Source organism: Nyctibius grandis, chromosome 33, assembly GCF_013368605.1.
Source record: "Nyctibius grandis isolate bNycGra1 chromosome 33, bNycGra1.pri, whole genome shotgun sequence".
NCBI classification, from domain to species: Eukaryota; Metazoa; Chordata; class Aves; order Nyctibiiformes; family Nyctibiidae; genus Nyctibius; species Nyctibius grandis.
The window spans coordinates 4,472,518-4,492,120 of record NC_090690.1 but is presented as its reverse complement, the minus strand read 5'-3'; the positions used below and the strand labels follow the sequence as shown (position 1 = coordinate 4,492,120).

The following is a 19,603-nucleotide window of genomic DNA, read 5'->3' as shown; positions in this document are numbered from 1 at the left end:
ATAATGTGTCCTTCACCTGAACTCCTGAGTGCAAGATATTCTGATTGAGCAGCAAGAAGTATTGTCCTGTTCTACAGGTAACTTGAGCAGCTGAAAGATGAGTTGAAAAAAACACCAAAAAAAGCGCTAAAGAATATTTTTGAAATTCCCTGTTTCAGAGCATAAACCAGCCTCTAACTTCTGGGCTCCTTCCTCCGAACCAGCCCGTGGTCGGTAGCAGAACACTGGACGATACAAATCCCTCGCTCTGATCCTGCTTGGCAATTCCTGTGGATTCACACAGCTGCATCTTATGTCTGTGCACAGCTGGGTGTCTGCTCCTAGTTGGTTTTGGCATCAGTTTTGCTTGTGGATTTAGCTAAGTTTTTTATCTCCTCCTCAAGCATCTTGTTTTTCTTCTCCATGTCCTCCCGTGAGCGCTCCATGTTCATCAGCTTCAGCTCCAGTTCCTCCGATTTCTTCTTCTCCCTCTCAATGTCCTGATTCAACCTCACCACTTTGGCCCAGACTTCGTAGTTTTCCTTCTCAAGACTGCAAAGAGAAAAGGAGCATGAAAGGATTGGATCGGAAGAGTGCCGGGAAGTCATCGTTTGGCCCTGAAGGAGTCTGCCCTCTGTGTCCTTAAGCAATAAAATAAGCCAGAGGTTCTTGTCCTGGTCCCCTGACCCTCGCTGGCCACATAACACGATGCAATAAATCAATACACGTAATATATAATAATATGATAACGATATGGGAAGCTATAGTAACACTGATGGTTACAACTAATAATGTAATAACGTTATTTCTGGATTCTGCATAGTATAATGGTACAATATTGTAGTAATAACAAGAATTATGAAGTGTAATTATTGCAGAAATATTATAGTGCCCTACAGTGATGTAATAAGAACTATAAAGTATTAATATTGAAGTAATATAACATTAGCAACTATGTCATGAGAGTACAGCACATGAGCATTGACTTTTAGATAGATTTCTATATTTTATCATTAGTCATTACTATTATATACTGTATAGTATCACTGGTAAATAAATCTGTGCAATACCAGTGTTGTAATAACACGAGTTGGAGACTTCATACTCTCCAGAAAGCAGCACTCTGCACTGCGTTACCTTTTAATTTGTTCCTCGTAGTCATTTTTCTGTACTTCCATTTCTTTTTCCAGCTTCAGGATCATGTTTTGCAGGAACTCTCTGCTCTCCTGATCAGGCTTGGAGACTTCAGCAGGGCTGCTGGTGGGACTGGCTGTTTCCTTTGGCTGATGGCTGGGACTGGGGCAGGGTAGAAATTCCTTGTCGGAGCCGCTGCTCGAAGGGCTGGGGCTGGAGCCTTCCCCACTTTCTGCCTGGGACGTAGGAACGTTATCGTAGGTCGAAGTACGGTGAAGGTCGAGCAGCTTAAAAAGATCATGAGATAACGTTCTCTTATGTCCTTCAGGGACCACGGAGCGCACGCTGCTCCCCGGGGAGCTTTTCCAAAAGTCACTGGCAAATATGTCATTTTTGTCATTGCTGCCTTTCTCCCCCGGAGAAGCAGCTGTCAGGGAAGATTTCCTGTTAGGTAAAGTCTGAGTTCTTTTCCTTGACTGTGTTTTCCACATTCCCAGTGTATCTTTGAACCCGTTATCTTCTCTGGGTGCACTTGAGCTCGCAGCTGGTCCGAGGGCACTGCTGGAATTCAGGTCGTCTCTCTGTAAAATAGACCCGTGGCATTAGGACAGCCTTGTCCTGCTTTGTGAGCAGAGACAGGTTGCAGCGACTGCTGTGACTGCAATATTTACAAAGGGAACATTTTAACATGCTAACAGGAACGGCCACAAATTTTCCATAAACAATTATTTTGGGTTGCACCATGTTTTCCATTAAAAAGAACTTTTTGCAGAGATTCTTTCTTCTGAAAAAAAGCCTTTAATCCTCAATGTTTTCACTTCACCAGCATGAACTGAAAAGATTTCATCTGTTCTGCCTTTTAGGTAAAAAACTTTAGGAGTTTTCATTTTTCCCAGAACAGTAGATTTTCCACAGGAAAGTGGAAAATTTATCTACATCATTTTCCTGATGTAGATATTCCAGGGATGACAGTTACAGCTCTTTACCCTATTAATAGCAAGTGCTCTTAGTGGCTCACTGACCCACTAAATCCCATAATAATTAATCCCACATTTACTAAATTTATGTTTTATTATTTCTCTGAGGATCTAGCCTTACCATTTGCCTTTGGCTCAAGCTCTCCGTCCTGGCCACCGCAGGGTCCTCGGCAGCATCCCAGCCCACGGAGCTGCGTGGGATGGGGGCTTTCTTATCGTTTTTTTGGGCAGGTGGGGAGGGCGGCACGTCCTTGGACGGAGGAAAGAGGTCTACGTGGTCACTTATCATCACAGTCATCACTTTCTGGATCTGTGGAGTGCCTGGAAGAAATTAGAGATCTGTCAGTGGCAAACCCAATGCGACGGGCTTTCTTCCACTCACCCTTGCATTTTCTGGTTGATTTCTGGTGTCCGAAATGGAGATGCACACAGTAATGCAGGTGAAGACAAGGAGCACGATCATAACACCAAATAAAGGGAAGGATTTTTATATCACTCCAGAACAGCAGTAGTAGACCATGGAGCAACCAAGACGGGAGTCTGCTCAGCTGCACCAAGCCACAAATTGTGCTTCTTTGGCTCGACACGCAAACTACAAGTATCAGTTACACAAACAGGGGTATGAATATCTGGACCATTTGTATATGATATCTATAGAGCAGAGAAATCTTTTGCTTTGAAATATTTCTTCTATTAGTTCTGCTGCATCTGTCCTTGCACATGGGATTACAGTTTGGCTCGGCCAAGCAGTAATCTCTTTGAGTTTCCTTTGTTTCTCTGAGAAGAATTTCACACCTTCCTGCTCTAAGCAAAAGAAAGGTGACTTCATCAAATTCCTGAATAGTTTACAATCTATGGAGGGAACACACAGTGCAACTCCTAAGGGGTTTTTGTCACCATAAATACATTTATAGCCTAACACATGGCTTTACTCTACCCTGCTATACTTAACTGTGCCCAGGCACATGTCTGGCTTATATCCATGGGTCTACCATAGAAATTTTTTAATTTCAAGATTGTGGATGCAACTGAGTATTTCAGCATATCAGGTGCTCCTATGCCAGTTACTCCAGGGGTCCCTTTTACCTCTCATAATAATTGCAGGATCCTCTATCTTGGGTCTGATGAGGTTCACTCCAATCACTGTTGCCAGGTTATCCACACTCATCTTGTTGACGCTAGAGTTCAACTGTATTTCATAGAGAAACCTGCCAGAATCCAAGGGCAAGTATTTCAGGTCAGAGAAGGAGGACTACAAAAAGCCTTACACACCCACTGGTATAAAATCCTGATTTATTCATCCAGCTCTTCCTTTAAATCCCATGGACAGAAACGTATAGTTGCATTGTAACTGAGAACTGGAGCTGGGTCTTATTGGTGTCAGTAGGAAAACCACCGTGTGATGAGCTGTTAACCCCGAAAAAAATCAAAAAGGAAGGAAAAAAACCCCATCTAACATTTAATAATCACAGAAAAAACACCCAGGCTGGGTGAAACCCGACAGTTTTCTTGCACAAAGCTTTGTGTAGAAAAACTACATTTTATTTTAATTTTCAGGGATTCATAAGTGAGTTTTAGGGTAGGTGTTTATGCTCAGACATCGTCAAGGTGTTCATCCCCGTGGCTGAAATTGTCCCTTTACAAAAGTCAGGATGTGGTGCCTCGAGGGGAACCAAAGCATGGCTTAAGAGGGCTCTCTCTAGAGGAGTCAGCCTCAGCCTTTGGGGTGATATTTCTACTCACCAACACCAAATCTGAGCTATTTATACCTTGTGCAGAGGACTGACCTGCAGATATAGCTGAGGAGGTTGTAGTTGTCTCTGGGAAGGAGGGACAGTTGCTTCAGGAGGTCCTGATGGCCCTAAATGCAAGTTAAGAAAGAGCTCTATAAAGATGCACAGATATATACGGACTCAAGAGGGGCTCTTGGCCACTCCATCCATCCCTGTATCCATCACCTCTTGGCATGCTTTCCTTGGAAATTACACTTCTCCAGCAGACCAAGCATGGACGTGGAGAAGTTTTTGTACAGTGCTCAGCAAGAAGAGGCAGCCCATTGCCTAGTTCACAGCAGCCAAGGGAGGAGCAGGGTCCCCTCCAGCCCAACACGTGTGTGATGAGCTCTTCGGAAAGAGCTGATCATGCCTAATCTCCTCACATTTCTTGTATATAAACATTTAGGACATTTTTAACCCCAAAGATCCTGAAGTGAAACAACCAACAAGAAACATTTGCCCTTGAAATACAGGGCTGAACACTGCAGTTCACAGAGCTCACGCTACCAAGGATTTCTGCTTTATTTTTTTGTGTATAGGAACAGCATCCCTGAGGGGTATTTTCACAGTGCAGGGGCTTCTTTTCCACCAAAATATATAGTTAGCAAAAGACAGTTCTCATCTGTTTCTCACTTCTCCCTCTCCCAAATCCCCCCTTCCTTCCTCGCTCTCACCCAGAGCCCTCCGCCACCTCCACTCTCAGCTCAGGCTGATGGAGGATGCAAGAGGTTGTGTTTCCTTCCTCTCTTGGTTTTCACACTCGCTGTTTGCTGCAAGGGCTCAGCGAAAAGAGGTGCTGAGCAGCTCTTAGATCTGCTCCAGAAATTTAAGCTTTAAAATGGATAAACCCATGTGGTCAAGTTGGGAAACCCCACTGGCTTTGGGAGATTTTATATTTTTACTTTTTTTTCCGTTTTTGTTTTTTTTCCAGATTTCAAAGCTCAGTAATTACACAGCTTATAATGCACAGCTATCTACGCACCTGGCAGCTCCAGCTCACAAAGCCCTGGCACTGAAACACAGTTAATTTGAAGGCCAGAAGGAGAGAAATTAATGCAACTCTACCTTTCCCTCATCCGCATCCAGCGCCTGACCGCACAGCAGGAAATCCTCGTACTGCATCCAGGGTACGGCTGGCTCCGGGAGCTCCCGCAGGTAGAGTTTGAACAGAGAGGCCACGGTGTGCACATCCGTATCCCTGCAATGTGCAATTGAAACTCGCACCCAGCTGATGAGCAAACCCTGCCCTGCTCCGGGAGTGTGAGGTAGAATCATAGAATCATGGAATTGTTTTGGTTAAAGGACCTTTAGGCTCATCGAGTCCAACCGTTACCCCAGCACTGCCAAGGCCACCACTAACCCATGGCCCTCAGCACCACATCTACACGGCTTTTAAATCCCTCCAGGGATGGGGACTCCACCACTGCCCTGGGCAGCCTGCGCCAGCGCTTGACAACCCTTTTGGTGACGAAATTGTCCCTGATCTCCAATCTAAACCTCCCCTGGCACAACTTGGGGCCGGTTCCTCTCATCCTGTCGCTCCTTTTCTCCAGGCTAAACACCCCCAGGGCCCTCAGCCGCTCCTCACAAGCTCTCCAGACCCTTCTCCTTGTGCTCCAGACCCTTCCCCAGCCCCGTTGCCCTTCTCTGGACTCGCTCCAGTACCTCAAGGTCTTTCTTGTCGTGAGGGGCCCAAAACTGCACCCAGGATTTGAGGTGTGGCCTCACCAGTGCCGAGTCCAGGGGGACGATCCCTGCCCTCGTCCTGCTGGCCACACTATTGCTGGTACAAGCCAGGATGCTGGTGGCCTCCTGGGCCACCTGGGCACACTGCTGGCTCATATCCAGCCGCCATCGACCAACACCCCCAGGTCCTTTCCCACCAGGCACTTTCCAGCCACTCTGCCCCAGCCTGTAGCGCTGCGGGGGGTTGTTGTTCCCCAAGGGCAGGACCCGGCACTTGGCCTTGTTGCCCCTCACACAGTGGCCTCGGCCCATCGCTCCAGCCTGTCCAGGTGCCTCTGCAGAGCCTCCTGCCCTCCAGCACATCCACACTCCCACCCAACTCAGTGTCATCTGCGAATTGACTGCGGGTGCCCTCGATCCCCTCGTCCAGATCATTGGTGATGATATTTAAGCTCTGTGTATAGATGCAGGAGACAGAGAAAGATAAATAAAGAGTCCAAACCAAGCTGGGGGAATCCACAGGGCACCCCAAGCCAGGGAATGGCCCCAGCTGGCAGGAAAATAAACGCTTGGTGGAGATTTTCCCAACTGTAGGGCTGGCAGGTCCCCAGCGTTCATACCCGGGCTGAGCCTTCCCAGCCTGCGTTTGACCCTTGAGGTTTTGCATGCAAATATTGCCTGGTGTTCACATGTTTGGCAGGCGCTCCCCGCTCTGTGCGGAGCTGGCGAAGCTTGCTTGGGGTTTTTAAGATTAACAGCAATTACTGAAGATGTTCTGCCGGGACAGATGTTTGCAGCTTTGCATATCGTATAGTTTACATTATGTCAAAAGGACACTGTCAAGATTGTAAGCCTCTAATTTGACCTACCTTGAAGTCGCTAAACTGTTATAAACTTCCAGCAAAAATCCCCCAGGTCATTTATTTTTAGGATTGGTTGGGGTTTTTGAAAATACTATTATTTTTAACAAAGACTCATAACCATAGAGGAATTTTTTCAGAGCTGTATTTTTGTAGGGCCTACCAATACACACCATTAGGCATCCTGGGCTGGTGAAAACAGCAGCTTCCTAAAGCTCCCTGCCCAATCCTGCCATGTTTGTGCGTGCAAGCGTGCCTGTGCAAACCCAAACAGGCTGCAAAGATGGCACTGAAGGTCGAGCCAGCATCTTGCAGCGTTCAGGTCACTGGAAACCCCGTTATTTGCCTTCCTCCTCCCTAAGAAAATGTTTTAGTTGAAGTGCACAGGGGTGGCAGTCACCCTGAGATCACCGCAGCGATGCTCGTGCCAAACCCTGCAGCACAGGGTTAACATCGCAGGGTGCTGGGAAAAGGGCCAAACTCCCTCGCCATGCCCCGCTGCAAAACACAGCTCCAGGAAAAAAAAACAACCCAAAAAGCTTCACCTTCCTATGACCCCCATACAGGTTACAACAGGAAAGCTCTCAGCAGGACTCTGGCAGCCAGAAAACAAGAAATATTCAGCTGCAAAACCAACAGCCAGGATGGTTACGCTTCCCGAGCAGCCGTGGCTCTACCTTGCACAGCGCAGGGATTGTTTAGGTAAAAGTGCTGTTGTTTTTCCTGACAAAGTTGCATAAAGCTACGTAAAAATAGGAAAAGTTTTGCAGTGAATACAGAGACGAGGCCCCCGCACTCCGCTCAGGCAAACTGTTTTGCACAAAAGTCCAGGGAAGCGCCGGGGTTTGGGTGCTCCCCTCCCACGAGCACCCCAGATTTTGCCACGAGCTCAGGTGATGCCATATGGGGCAGGTCCCTGGGTCTGCATAGACGGGGCATCACCGCAGCCAGGATCAAGCGCCTGCATACACATGCAGCAGCCTGGGCAGCCCCAGGTGGATGGGGCAGAGCAGAAATTAAACCAAAAAGGGGTTAAACTCTGCCTTGGGAGTGGGGACAGGTGGGAAACCTCCTTAGAGATAATGAGGCATCTGTGAGCTATCAAGGGAGGGCTTTATAAAGAGCTGCACCAGGGTTTTACCTTTCTTCTCTCATTTTGTATAGGGTGTGACAGAGGTAGCACCAGCAAACGTCTCTCTCCAAAGCCTCTCTGAGACCTACAGGTAAGGCACAGGCAGCTCTCCCAGCCTTAGGGAGTTTGCTGTTTCCTCTTAGCCCTGCAGAGGAAGGGGGTCAGGAGGACACAGCCTTGCAGCAGCCAAAATCTCTCTCTCATCTCTATATGGTGTAGTAGGGAAAAGCAACAGGAGGAAAATATGACTATGGGCTGGCAGGGAAAGAAAGAACTTCTACTGTGTGTGTTAGGGTGTTCTCTGAGCTTATTTGTGACCCTCTACTTGCTCTCCTTTCTCCAACCCTCTGCCCTTTGGCTCCTTCCTTGGCTGCTCCTGCAAACGGTAATTGCTGTGTGGGGCCAGGATTTTCCTAAAAGCTTTCCTTTATTTCATAGAATCATAGAATGGTTTGGGTTGGAAGGGACCTTAAAGCCCATCTTGTTTCACCCTCCCCTGCCACAGGCAGGGACACCTTCCACCAGACCAGGTTGCTCCCAGCCCCATCCAACCTGGCCTTGAACACTGCCAGGGAGGGGGCAGCCACAGCTTCTCTGGGCAACCTGGCCAGGGTCTCACCACCCTCACAGCAAAGAATTTCTTCCTCAGATCTCATCTCAATCTCCCCTCTTTCAGTTTAAAACTGTTCCCCCTCGTCCTGTCACTCCATGCCCTTGTGAAAAGCCCCTCTCCAGCTTTCCTGTAGCCCCTTCAGGCACTGGAAGGTGCTAGAAGCTCTCCCCAGAGCCTTCTCTTCTCCAGGCTGAACAGCCCCAACTCTCTCAGCCTGTCTCCCTCCATAGCAGAGGGGCTCCAGCCCTTGGATCATCTTTCCATGAATCTCATCTCAGCACCCTCTGATTCTGCTTTTGCCTCCATTTGGGATATCTGCTGAATTTGGGATATCTCCTTCTCAAGCCCTTCTGGAGGGTCCAGGTTTCCTGCAGGACACTGCTGGGCTCTCTGAGGGGCTTAGGCTGCTTTTCCCCACTTTTTGGGGTGTATGAGACCTAGTTGAGTAGGAGAGGGGGAATCCAGCATTACCGGTCAAACGACGGCCTTTCCCCAGCATCGAACGCGTCCCTGAGCTGTTTCACCAGGTTGTCTTGGCCGGGGAGGCGGAAGATGCCCTCCTCGTTCAGCCCATGCTCCCGGATGAACTCAGCACACTTCTGCACCAGGATGGGGACCTGGTGCTGCCCGAATTTCTGTTCGTAGGCCATGGTGTCTGCCAAGCGCTGGCCGAACACAGCTAGGGAAAGGACAGAGAGGTTAGAGGAGCCCGAAAGCTTTGCTAAAGGCACTTTACCTGCCAAAGTGCATCAGGTGCAGTACCTGCTTTTCTGATAGCATAGGAAATCCAAGAAGCCTGCAAACTGGAGGAAAGCAGAACTTCTTCCAAAGAAATACCAGCAAAATGAAACCTTGTTCCTCCTCCAAATAATTAACAGTTCTCAAAATTATGAAAACCAAGTGGTGAGCCTTGGTTTTTGCCATGCCACTTGCCTGCCTTGGAGCAGGGTGCTGATACAGAGGGAGACAGGAACAGCAAACAGGCTGATGTGAGGGCACAGGGGGACGAGGCAAGCTCATCACACAAAGCTGAAAGATCTAGAAAGCACAGGAGACCACCAAGAAATAAGAAAAGCAGCCTTGCAGAGATTCGGAGCTGGAAGTCTTACTGATTTAGTTGCTTTTCTTCCCCCTCCCCTCTCCTTTCACCCTCCAGAACCCCCCCTGGGCAAAGAGGAGCGGTATTTTGCAGCGGGTGGTACCTTTCCTTCGGAGCAATGGCTTTTTCCTCCTGAACTCGCAGCAAAAGAAGAGCTCGAAGGTGGGAAGGCAGCAGCCTGCATCCCAGCTTTTCCTCCTCAGAGCCTGGGGCATGGTAAGAGCAGTCAAATCACAACTCAGACTGGCTCTGGGGTATTAATGGCAAAGGGTCCTATGGTCCTCTACGGTATTTTTGCCCCAGTAGTGCCTGTGGTGTGTTCACCTTGTGTTCTGAAAGCTGAAATAATTCCTGTGCATTTTCCAAACCAGGAAAATGCAAGTAAACACTCTCCTCTGGAACCACAGGGCTTGTTGGCACCTGCCTGATCATGGGGGGTTTTTCATTTATGACTTGCTTACACTTTTAAATAATGAATATGAACCTGTCATTGTGCACAGTGAAAGCAAATAGCTTTCTTTTTTTTGCCTCCCTGCTTTGGTAGCTGATAATGAATTGCTTATTTAACTGCAAGCTGGGAGATTTGTTAATTTGGGGATACCTCCTTGGGGCCAATGCACTGCCCACACCAGCCCACTCAGCAAGTGGCTATTGTTGTAGGGTGGCAGCCAGCCCTGCAAAACCCCTCCAAGATTTCAGAGATGCTTTTGCTTCACACTTTGCAGCTCCTCTGCTTTTTGGTGTGCAAGAAGCTCAGAGCTAGCTGGGATGCATGGGACTGCTCCCAGGTGGGGTCTTGCCAAAACCTCCGCTGTGCAGTGGGTTGCTTTAAAAGCACGTGTTGCCTCAGCTTACATTGAAGCCAAAAACCTAAAGCGTGAAGTTTCGGGGTCTGTTAACCTGTGTATTGGTATAAAATGCAGCTCCATAGTATCTGACATCTCTGCTATCCTCAGGGCTTTCTGTACTACTATAAAGTTACATTTTCTATTATATAAGGTCACATAAGCTGGAAGAAACTGGCAGCCTCCTAAGTTTAAGCAAAGATCAGGTGTGGTATTGTTATTAAATATTAGAGCCAGGTGGAGCAATGCCCTGCACATTGCTGGCTAGTGAAACCCTAATTTCAGAGGACTAGTGCTGCCTGCTCCAGGGCACAGCATGTTTCAGTTTAGAGGCAGAAAACACCAAGGCTGCAGGCAAAAACCAGCTGTGTTGTCGTTTAGGTGAAGCTTATCTGTGCCTAGGGCAGGGTCACAGTGAAAGGGCTCAAAGTGGCAGCACCTGCTTTCCTCTGAACTGCTGTGATTTATATCAACACAGGAGCTATGGGAGGTCTTATACAGGGCGTGGACCCTATAAAAATTATATAAATAGTCTGAGCAAAGCACAGAGGGAGGGAGGAGGGGCTCAGGATGACCATCCTTGTTAGTGCTCTTTGGAAGAGAGCTAAGGAGATTCCCAGCAGTGTTTCATTGGTGGAATTCATCCTTATAGGAGAAGTCTGGAGAGTTCATCCTTATAGGAAAAGTGACTGGAGTGACCTTTGCTGTTTCCTTTGTGGGCTTTGCCTGTGGTGGCAAACTTATGGTGTGCTCCTTTCTGATTGATTGGTGTCTTATATTTCCCTGACCACAATTTTGTAATGGTATAAATGCGTGCTCAAGGGGGCTGGAAGCAAGGATCCTGTTGCTGCAAGCCTTGCATGTGTGTGAGGAGGGTGATTGCATGGCCAAGGCAGAGAAAATGGGGGCAGAAGGGCACAAAAAGCTAGAAGAAAAGCAAAGCAAGGAAATTGGCAGGTGAAAGGCAAGATTTTTCAATGCTTTATCCCTGAATGAATTGTTTTCAAGAACGTTTTCTGGGGTCAATAAGGCAATGAGGAAGTTCACAAAAGAGGTTGAAACCAGCCCAGGAACCTTCATTCATGCTTGGCTGCCTTTTCCTTAACGCTGCCCATGTTTGCAGCAGACCCAACACCACAGGGTCCGCTCTAGGAGTAGGTTTCTAAGGCATTACAAGTCACAGCCACATTACAGCTCCGTTTTCCAGTTTCAAGGATTTATGAGCCCAGCTTTGAAATCCTCGCACAAAAGCACTGCAGAGCACAAGACGGTAGGAAATTGCCTCTCCAAGAGCTGTCCCTGCTCCCTTTTACCTCCTGATGCCGACCCCAGCACTCGTCGGATGGATTTAACCCATTCCTCCATCTCGGCCTGGGAATTAGCCATGAGCACGCAGGTGTCCTGCCCTGCCCGGTTCTGGTCTCCAGAGACCCCTGCAAAAAAAAAAAACCAACCCACATTTATGCATCATTTATAGAGAGGATTGGAGGAGATAAGACACATTCTTGTTTTCTTTGCTAAATGCTTCTGGCTTCAAATTTCTCCATTCATGTCTATTTGGCTGTGAAATGAAGCAGCGCTCCTATATTTCACCCTTGCTGAAGGTCTGCAAGAAAGGAACAGAAACTGCTTGACGTTGCAGCTGATGTGTGAATATTGAAAGCAAGACATTCGTTTTCATGCACTGAAAAGAAGTGGGAGCAAAAGACCTGGCAAAACAACCTGCCCAAATGATTTTGGGTGAATAGTCCCATCCAAAAGGATGCAGCAAAGAGTGAAGCATCCTCACCTGGGATGATTTCGAAGATAAATTTCCCTCCTTCCTCTGGGTTGCTGGCCACCTCCTTGATGGTGCTTCCCTGGAGAGACACGCAGCCCTAGGACAAAGCAGAGAAGAAGCTGCAAATACCCGTGTCCCACCTCTGCGAGGCTGATGATACCATGTGTCAACACTGAAGTCCTTTCAAGCAGATTGCAGGAGCTGGTGGCCTATATATATATGCTAAAAATTACTTTTCAAATGATAAAGGACACTTCTTAAATGCCAGTTTTTCTGATGAAGAGATTTGCAGAATGAAAAAACTGGTTATTTTGCTCTTTCCTTTTTTTTCCTCCCTTCTCATGTTTTTTTTTTCCACACAGAATCACAGAATCAACCAGGTTGGAAGAGCCCTCTGGGCTCATCAAGTCCAACCATTGCCCTGACACCACCATGGCAACTAGACCATGGCACTAAGTACCATGTCCAGTCTTGTCTTAAACCCCTCCAGAGATGGTGACTCCACCACCTCCCTGGGCAGCCCCTTCCAATGGCTAATGACCCTTGCTGAGAAGAAATGCTTCCTAATGTCCAACCTGACCCTCCCCTGGCCAAGCTTGAGGCTGTGTCCTCTTGTCCTAGCGCTGGTTGCCTGGGAGAAGAGGCCGACTCCCACTGCGCTCCAACCTCCCTTCAGGTAGTTGTAGACTGCACTAAGGTCACCTCTGAGCCTCCTCTTCTCCAGGCTAAATGCCCCCAGCTCCCTCAGCTGTTCCTCGGAGGTCAGACCCTCCAGACCCTTCACCAGGGCTCCCTTTTAACCCCTCTTGGGAGTGGAAGAAGAGAGTACAAAGGAGGAGGCACTTGGCAAAACACCAGAGCAGGAAAACTGTTCCTTTAACACAGCATCACTTAAACCCAAAAAACCAAACCCAAAGTTTGTGGGAGAGGAGTGGAAAAAAGGAAGAAAAGGGAGGTGAAATAAAAAAGCAAAGTGAAAAATGGCCATTTCTTTTGGACCTTCCTATCCCCAACTGTCGTGGTGAACGCAGGCAGCTCGGTCCGTGCTGGAGGGGATGGGTGGGGAGCAGCCAAGGCACGTGGGGGCCGAGCAGTGAGTCAGCACCGGAGGCCTCCCTGGGCAGGAAATAAGGCTGCACCACAGAAATGAAGTTTCTCAGCGATTTCAGCCTCCTGAAAGCCATTGGGCTCCTGCGAGCAGCGAGGACCATCAGTGCTCCAAAAGCCTGAATTGCAGCTGCACCAATTGGAATCGTTGATGGGATCAGAGAGGCTTGAAATGACCCAGGACGGTGCCTCAGGGTCATGGTGAGAGCAGAAGTGCCATGAATAGCGATAAGATTTTTACACTTTCTGTTTCTACATCCTATTTCCAACTGGGCAGACTGCTCCTCCCAGTCACCCTGACACAGGGCAAAGCCAGAAATAGGACCTGTATCCCAGCGGGCTCAGCCCGGTGCTTTCACCCTGAGGATCTACTGATCGCCTTCCCCTTACGAGCGTTTTCTATCTTGAGATTAGTTTTCCTACCAGTAACAATTTGTACAGCGAGTGGCTTTTCCAGCAAAGGGGAGGACCTTTCCCTGAAATTTCCCAAAACAAGGAAAAGATGGTGGGTATTCAAAAAAATAAGTTACGGTATGGAGAAAAATGTTGGAAAAACTAAAAAGTTATCCATGTAAATTGGGAAAACAACCTGATTTCTTCCTGGTCAGTGTACTACAATGCATAGCCTGGGAAATGGATTATATGGGTGAGATGGAGGGCTTGTTACAGCCTGGAGGGGCTGAAGATGGGGCGATGCTGGTGGAGGGCTGCGGACATTGGGCACTGGTGCAGGTATTTAAATCATGCCCAAGTGCATGATCACGCTCCTGGTTTGCACAAATGGTTGGGTGCACATTGTGCTCTCCTGGGGATCTCAAAAAGCATCAGAACTGACACGCACCGGAGCGTTCAGCAGATTTCAAGCCTTTTCCCTTAGAGGCAAAGGCAGCGGGGCAGGTTTCCTCCGGCCGCGCGCGGTGGACCGTGGCTGCAGGCGAATAACACAAACTGCATCGGCACCGCTGAGCCTTCTGCAAAGGATGGGGCTGGGCTGGGCTACAAACCCGGAGGCTGGAGAGAGAGAGAGATTTCCTTTCCTTTGCCCTCTCCCATGGCAAGAGGCTCCCAAGGAAGCGGCTGCCCTTTGCGATCATCTGTCCAGCTCACAGCCCTGCTGCGATGTCTGTCTTGGGCACACCCAGGCTATGCTGAAAGTCCTGCTTGGTTTTTTTCTAAAAGCATCCTGTAAGATGCCTTTTCCACCAAGTGCGTGGCTGAAACCTCTCTTGGAGCTCCTGTCATCTTGTGCACCCACTGCTGCACCTGCCATCACAAAAATGGGGGGGTACCAAGCTCCTTTTCTCCTCAGCTTGTTTCTGCTCTCTTGGAGAACAATAGCAACTCTCTAGTTGGTGACTGGTTTGGTTTTTTTCCCCCACACCCTGTTGTTTGGGCACAGAGGGACCAAGCCCAGAGCAGGGCTCGCAGGCACTCTAAGAATTTAACGCATAGATGATCCTGATCAGGATCTCTCATCTCTCTTACTGCCCAAAGGCAGGAAACCTCTTTAATACCCTACTCCAGACCCGTCCCAAACCATTTCACAGAACCACAGAATTCTTTTAGTTGGAAAGGACCTTTAAGATCATTGAGTCCAACCATTAACCTAATACTACCAAGTCAACCACTAACCCATGGCCCTCAGCACCACATCTACTCGTCTTTTAAATCCCCCCAGGGATGGGGACTCCACCACTGCCCTGGGCAGCCTGTGCCAGTGCTTGATAACCCTTTTGGGGAAGAAATTGTCCCTGATCTCCAATCTAAACCTCCCCTGGCACAACTTGAGGCCGTTTCCTCTTGTCCTGTTGCTTGTTCCCTGGGAGAAGAGACCAACCCCACCTTGCTACACCCTCCTTTCAGGCAGTTGTAGAGAGTGAGAAGGTCTCCCCTCAGCCTCCTTTTCTCCAGACTAAACACCCCCAGGTCCCTCAGCCGCTCCTCATCACACTTGTGCTCCAGAAACTCTTTGTTTCCCTACAAGCAAAGTTGCAAGAAGGGGAAGACTGAGGACCAGCAAAGCCCAGCAGCCTCATCCTACCTGTGGTTTGACATCATCCTCATCCTTGTAGTAGTAAAGCTGCTGGCCCTTAAGCACGAAGTACCGCTGCTGCCAGTTCTTGACGATGGAGCGCTGCTTCTTCAGCCAGCCGATCTTCAGGGGCCGCTCGAGCGGGTTGGGGGAGGCCGGCCGGGCCCCCGTTGACTCGCCGGTCATCACGCTCTTGGAGCGAGCTGCCAAGGAAAGAGAGGGATGGGCTGGCAGGGACGCACGGGGACGAGCTGCCAGCAGAACCGTCCCCAGCACCGATCCAAGCTACACCAGCGAGAGCGGCTCTCTGCCCCTCTGCCTGCGCTGAGCAAACTGGCTAGAGTTTTTAAAGGAAGTGGCTGCAGTATCTGTCAGTATGTGCTTCCTTTTTCCTGCGTGGGAGTAATTGTCTTGCAAGTGAGAAGAAAATCATTAGTTTGTTTTTTTTTTTATGGGAGTGTGAGGGGGTTTTTTTTATACCCACCCCAAACAGCCTGCAGCAGAGATAGCAGAATGACCCAGCCTGCCTTGAAAAAAGCTCTTTGGAAATGGGAGTTTTGCGTGGGAGAGCATTGCCTGGTGTTTCCAATGGGGCAGTTCTCAAACAATGAGGTTGGAAAGTCTCCAAGGGGTGAAAATGTGCCAGTGTGGCTTTACTGGCTGGGCAGAGCAGTGTCCCCTGTCTCCTGTTTGCATTGTGTAGACGAGTGCCATTGGTGCCACTGACCTGTGCCAGGGACCGGCAGCATGGCCCTGCGGCATCTCTAAATGCTTCTGTGATAGTAAATGCCTTGAAAGGGATCGTTTCCAGAAGGGACACTTTGATTTTTGCCTGTGGACTGGGCACTGCAGGACCCCAGTGCCAACCCAGCTGGGTAGAGTTTGCGTTTATGGTTGCAGGACAAAAATAATTATATATGACTCCAGGGGAATTCAGCTTCACTGGTCTCTGCACATGGTGATTTCCTGAGGTCTTGCGTCTCCCCTTTTAAAATAGAGCTGATGGCACCTGGCTGGGTCCCGTGGGTGAGGGCAGTGCAGGATTTGGGCCCCTGAGCCAGCAGCATTTGCTGGCAGAGGGTGTTCAAGCAGAGCCAGGGCCATGAGGGAGGTGGTGTGTGGTGCCGTGGGATGGGGGAAGCTGCGGTGGCCCCGTATCTCTGTCACCAGATGCCCACTTGAGCTGGTCAGAGGAGCAGAGAGCTGCAAAGCTGCGTTAGATAGGAGTGTCGATGAGTCCTGGCGTGGCCCTGAATGCAAAGGACAAGCTTAAAAAAGGAGAAAACTAAAAATCACCCCCCACTGCCTTGTGGTGTTTGGGACTGGGGGCATCTCACCCCAAAATGGGGTTTCCAAATTGCACCTCAAGCCCCGGGCAGCTTCTTTGCTCTTTGCCAAAACATCTGTGTTACTCAAATCTCATAAATATTAACATGATTCTCAGCAAACTGCTCACAAGCAGCATCGTTCCTCTCCCTAAATCATGTTCCTCCAAGCCAGGACTCGGACGCCTTCCTGAATTTTGTTGCGTGTTCTCTTATCCGATCGTAGGACTTCATCTCCCCCTTGATGAAACAGAGATGCTGATATTCACCCCGTTTAATTAGCGCTGCCATTTGCAGAGTGAGGTCTCCGTACCAAGCACCGATGACCACAAGGGTTTAATTTTAAAAAAAAGCTGTTGCAACGCAGCTTGCAGGGTCCGTGTTCACACCCAAATGTGTGGAAATCAGGGGTGCGTCTCCATCCATCAGCTCCGCGTTCAGCCTTCCCCAAAGAGCTCAGCCCAGCAGCACTGATACTCCAGCAGCTCAAGACTTGAAAGGAGAAATTGTGTCTTTTATGAAAAATGCGATGTTTTGCTACCTTTTATTGGAGATATTCATCTCCCTCTAAGCTCGTGACGGCTGCATCAGGGCTCTGCCCTGTGGAAAGGAAGCGACCCCGCTGGCACTGCTGCCCGGGGGTTCCTCCTGCTCTCAGCCCTGAGCTTAAATTATCCTTTCCTTGCTGGAAATAAGTTTTATTCTCTCCCTCTTCGCAGCCTTTCCCAGGTGCATAAGGAATGTGCATCCAGAGGGGAACGCTTGGGTCAAAATTTTACGTGGGGCTGGGGCGAAGCTTTTTCCCTGGCTCTCACCAGGGCGGTCCAGCACTTGCAATCATCTCCTCCTTCACCAACACATCCCTGCTGCGCTCCGCCCCGCTCCTCTTTGCCACTCTCGCAGGGCAGGAAAGAGCCACCAAGGGCAAACGTGGTGCCCCCCGAAGCGTTTCCTGCGGTAACCACCTCTGAAGTTGAGTATTTCCTCCAGAACATCCTCACTCTTCCTCCAGCCCCGCGGACCGGCTGCAGCAGGGTGCCTGTGTCCTGAAAGGAGGAGCCCTGCCAAAGTGTGACTTGCAGGAGAAATTGCATCAGGTGCCACCGTGGCATCTGCATCGATGCTGGCTCCTGCCCCAAATCCTTGTCTTGGGCAAGAGCCCTCCCTGCCGTCCCCTTTGCTCCTGCCCTGCAGGAGGGACGTCAGGTACTTGCACTAAAAAACAGTAAAACCGAAAGTGCCGCAATAGGTTTTGCAATGAAAATTGCAAATGCAAATTTTTTTCCTTCATTGAAATAAATAGCTTTGCATTTTTCTCGGCGTGAGGGAGCACGCAGGAGCCGGCGCGTTGTCCTGGGGCTTAGAAAAGCTGCTTGTGCCATGGCCACAGCTGGGGACGAGAAGGAGGAAGTGTCCCAAAGCCAGGAGGAGCCAACGAGGGTGGTGGTGACTAATTTGCAATTATTTTCCACAAGCAAGTCACATCCCTGCTGCACCCCTGCAGACAGCAGCGGCTGGTCCCCACAGCCAGAAACCCTGAAGCACGAGAAGAGTCGATGCACCGAGCTACAAAAAGCACCCAGAATTTCATCACAAGCAGATTTTCTTGAAAAAAAAGCAATTCCTGGTAACAACACAGGTTCAAGTCTGTGTCCCATCTCCACCCTCTCTGCTTCCCAGCAGGCTCAGTGTCCCCTGGCCTTTTTTTCTGAGCTACCGGTCGAGTTCACCTACTGCTCCACAGCCTCTGCACAAAAAAAATTAGTAATTATGCTAAGAACGGGCAACGCAGCAATCCAGGAGGCTTCTGGGATAACTCTGGGAGGATTTCTCCACCGCTGTCCTGCGAACTTGTGAGTGCAGGTGATGGCACTGCTTCCTCTGCCTGCCTGCAAGCGTCTGGACCACCCAGGGTCTCATCCTGTGCATCGCTGAGCCCAGCCACAGCGGGGACCAGCAGTGCTTTGTTTGGGGCCTCAGATGAAGCAAATGGTTTGGCCACCTCAATGAAACAGCTTCAGCTAGAAATCCAATTTGCAAGAAAATCCAGCCAGGATGACCTTGCAAGATGCGGGGAGGAAGAGCTCAGCACCGCAGAGACCGGCTTGGTCAAATCTCTGTGCTCAAGAAGAAATCGAGTTGCCAGTGTGTGCCTTGACCATGTTTTGGCACCAGTGCCAGGACCACAGAGGGCCTTTGCCTCAGCGCATGGGCTTGTGCACCCTTTCTCGGCCACAGCATCCTCGCCCCCGAATCCCCTCCCGGGTTGCTTGACCCAAAGGCAGGCGTTGGCTCTGCCGTGGGGACCCCTCGCTCCTTCCCCAAGATGTTCTCAAGTGGTTTTCACACTGGAGATGGATCCCATGGCAGAGGAGAGCTGTGCAAAGCCTGGGCAGAGGCAGGAGGTACGTCAGGGAGACACCCAGCGAAGTCATCCTGCGACACAGAGCCCGGCACAGGCCTCAGAGGGTTTTTTACCACCGGTGAGAGGAAACCAATGACGTCGGGGTGGGCAAAGAAACCTGAGCAAGAGCGAGATTGCTTCCTCCAACCTGCACCTCTCCGTCCGCCTCTTGGCCTGCGCTTCACCTCCTGCAAGGCTCGCGCCAGCAGAATGAGCCCATAGGGTTTAAATCCCCCCCCTCAAACCTGGATTTTGGGTGGGCAGCAGCCCACCCTGTTCCCACGCTACCGAGGCGGCCGCTGCTCCAGCCCCGGAGCCACAGCCCTGGCCGTGCTCCCACCGCGTCCCTCTGTGACGACTTTGCAAATCACTTCGTGCAAATCATTTGCAAACCGTCAGCTGTCTCGAAAGCAGCAGCTGGGGGCCGGGTGAGGCCAGAAGCAGGTTCAGGTCTAGGCCATAGCCAAAATCATTGCTGAGCTTGCCCACACGCGCCCCAACAGACCCCGGCTCGCACCTGAAAGGCTGAAGCAGAAAGAGAAGGGCATAAAGAAACAGTCACGGTACCTATTTTTGCAGCATCCATTTTCAGGTTGAAATCCCAGTTCCGTGGCAGCTTGAGGGACATTTTGGATCTGGAGGGGCTATATTTTTTTTGAGGTGGGCTTACTTAGGAGATGGGCTGAAACAAAGCTCTGATAGTCCCGTGGGGATCCTGCGCCCGGGGTACAATCCCCCCCACGCAGAACAACGGCTCGGCAAGGGTTGATTTGCCAACGTACTTCCTCCTCCCTCCTCTGAGAGCGGCTGTGAACAACCCCATAAAAGTACTTTCCTGCCCTGCTTTCCTGCGAA

The 19,603-nt window shown here is 49.8% G+C and overlaps 1 protein-coding gene across 1 annotated transcript; it reads right to left on the bottom strand.

Moving 5' to 3' along the window:
- Positions 1-320: 320 nt before the first annotated feature.
- On the bottom strand, positions 321-19,376 carry ARHGAP25 (Rho GTPase activating protein 25). Its single transcript, XM_068421501.1, has 11 exons — positions 19,316-19,376; positions 15,029-15,222; positions 11,890-11,977; positions 11,414-11,533; positions 8,628-8,835; positions 4,931-5,063; positions 3,878-3,951; positions 3,177-3,298; positions 2,212-2,411; positions 1,117-1,694; positions 321-531 (listed from the first exon to the last, which is right to left on the bottom strand). The coding sequence occupies exons 1-11, from the start codon at positions 19,374-19,376 to the stop codon at positions 321-323; spliced, it is 1,989 nt and encodes a 662-aa protein (XP_068277602.1).
- Positions 19,377-19,603: the final 227 nt, after the last annotated feature.

Excerpts from the sequence above, each read along its gene's own strand:
- ARHGAP25 (XM_068421501.1), bottom strand. The coding sequence starts at position 19,376 with ATGTCCCTCAAGCTGCCACGGAACTGGGATTTCAACCTGAAAATGGAT. Across the intron at positions 5,064-8,627 it reads GAAAGGCCGTCGTTTGACCG|GGATACGGATGTGCACACCG; the intron begins GTAATGCTGGAT and ends TGCACATTGCAG. Across the intron at positions 2,412-3,176 it reads TCCTGCAATTATTATGAGAG|GCACTCCACAGATCCAGAAA; the intron begins GTAAAAGGGACC and ends AATTTCTTCCAG.